The following is a 2,366-nucleotide window of genomic DNA, read 5'->3' on the forward strand; positions in this document are numbered from 1 at the left end:
TCCACTGCAAAAATTGATATGGTAGGGAAAGGGACCTACTGATGCCGTTGTACTGCCACTTCTCGCGGATGTATTCTGGCAATAACAGCAAGATTTTCTGAAAAAAATCCACGGACACTAGAAACATTTACCTCAAACACGACGAGCACATTTTCCAATTCTTTTAGGTTTGTTGGACTGACTAGTGTGAACATTGATGGCATGAAAAAATTCACAATTACCCTTCTGCCGAAGTTCTTGCTCTACGGACCCAAATGAGTCGGTGAAAATGTGAAATATATATGAACGGTTTTCTACAAAGAAATTCTGCAGCTCAGTAGACGGGAGCTGGCCTATGAAAGATACGTTGTCTATCATGATAGGATACTTACCAATCAGAATCCGCAAATGCTTTAATTTCTGAGATGACTCTTTATCAGCCAAAAACTTTCTCTGCGACTTCTCAACGCTGCCCTCACTGGCTTTGTGCCGACGAAACACACGATCCATCTAACCTTGAAAGATCATATGTAACACGCGAGAAGCCGTGAGAAAACACAAGCAGATATGCGCCAAAAGAAACTGTAAGAAGAAACAAGGCAGTTATGTAATAGATGTGATGAATCTATCTGTTCACAAACTTCCCATCGTGAAATACTTGGAGGACAGTCTGTACCAACACACATGTTAAACCTGGCTGAAGCAAACACGTCTAGGAATTTATTGGCAATTTACCACCCATCCTTTTCAAACCACGTATTTCAGAAATGAGCGGGAAAGATAAACTGAAACTAAGGCGTTCACGGTAGCGGTGATGCAATAGATTCGAAACGGAGCGTTAAACACATGTTCGATTACATCTACACTTAATACACTCCAGAAAGGCATTAATACGACTGATGAAGTCCGAGAAGTAGACCTAGCAGGTTGTCTGGTTCATACAGTAGGTCTGAATAAAACTGAGCACAGTAGGTCCCCCGGTTGGACATTTCGATTGCTTTAGATGGAGTGCGACAACACAGATCAAGAAATTCAACAAAGCAAGTGTTATCTTTAATCCCTTTGTGTCTATTTACAGACATCATGCACTCATTTGTTTCTACTTGAACCCGATGGTAGTAGCTGGGTGAATTCAAAGGCAAGTCAGTCGGTGATCAACAGAGCCAGTTTTGTAGAACATAGCTGATCATAGCTTCACTTTGGAAAACAGGGCTATACGTTCTAAAACCGAGGAACTGCATTTTTCTGCCGGATGGCCTCTTCTGATTCCGACAACCGTAAGAACTCATAAGGATTCTGCACACTACAGATCTAAAAGCCCCATACCAACGCATACCAACGTTGACACAGCGCCGCCGGGTCCAAATCCTCCTAAAATGCATAGCCACAATAACTCTGCTGCATGGTTTTCGCATCTTCTAAAAGCAAACTGTGACTACAAGGCTGAGGAGTCTAAACCTAAATCACATATTCGTAAATTAGCCAATCGATGCGACAGATTACATCTTTCTGGGGAGTTCCACCAGTCCCGGTGTACGGCAAAATATGAAATAACTTCTCAATTCGGAAATACATGGACGGCTTCTGACAACTCGAAATCTGTGGTCATCATATTTTTCGTCCGCAGAAGGTGGGATGGACACTGCACTGTGCTTTGTGGGTCAGGGATGTGGCCCTCTGAAGACCTGGAAAGACAGCCAGAAAGCCTGACCAAAAATGTATTCGCTCGGATATGATGAGAACTTTGGATCAGCAACACCAAGGTGAATTAGACTGTGCTCACAGAAAGCAGTTATCCCACCCAAAATAGACGAACTTGTCACCCCCCACAGGCTAGGGTGGTTTGGCCAAGTACAGCGTATCCCAGAAGACAGTCAGCCTCGCCCATTACTTTCCTTCCAGATATGAAGAGGGAGACTGGTGTACGGCCTGGTTACTACTTCCTCCACTAGTGGGCACCTCAAGACGACAGAGAGCAAAAAAGAAACGCATTTACAGTCATCTACCAATCACGCAGCCGGCAGTCAAGCTACGTCAAAGCTGTAATCCCTGATACGTGGGTGGATGCGGTGCATAAACAAGTTCAAGAGATGTTTAAAAATGGCACAATCGAGGAAGCCAACAGTGCGCACAACTCCCATGTTGTGTTTGTAAACAAGGAGAACGGGAATTACCAGTTTTGCGTAGATTTCCGGCGTTTGAATGAACTGACCGTAAATCGGGTTGTAGCCGTCCCTTCGGTTGCGGAGAATTTCGATTTCCTCCAGCATTACCGCTTTTCACGGTGTTCGAATTGCGCTCCGGATATTGGCAACTATCTATTAAGATCCGTGGTTAGAATCCGACCTCTGCCTCTCGACTTCCCCTGTCAAGGCTTGGGCAATCCG

The 2,366-nt window shown here is 44.5% G+C and overlaps 1 protein-coding gene across 1 annotated transcript in view; it reads right to left on the minus strand.

The window, feature by feature from the left end:
• Window positions 1-489, minus strand: part of T265_04053 (hypothetical protein) — a gene marked incomplete at both ends in the record, with an annotated part of 65,253 nt that extends 64,764 nt beyond the window's left edge. The window contains 4 exons of the mRNA XM_009168688.1: window positions 40-97; window positions 132-181; window positions 222-332; window positions 372-489. Coding sequence (XP_009166952.1) covers window positions 40-97; window positions 132-181; window positions 222-332; window positions 372-489 — 337 coding nt within the window. The remainder of the gene's footprint in view (window positions 1-39; window positions 98-131; window positions 182-221; window positions 333-371) is intronic.
• Window positions 490-2,366: the final 1,877 nt, after the last annotated feature.

This window comes from Opisthorchis viverrini (assembly GCF_000715545.1).
Source record: "Opisthorchis viverrini unplaced genomic scaffold opera_v5_63, whole genome shotgun sequence".
Lineage (NCBI taxonomy): Eukaryota > Metazoa > Platyhelminthes > Trematoda > Opisthorchiida > Opisthorchiidae > Opisthorchis > Opisthorchis viverrini.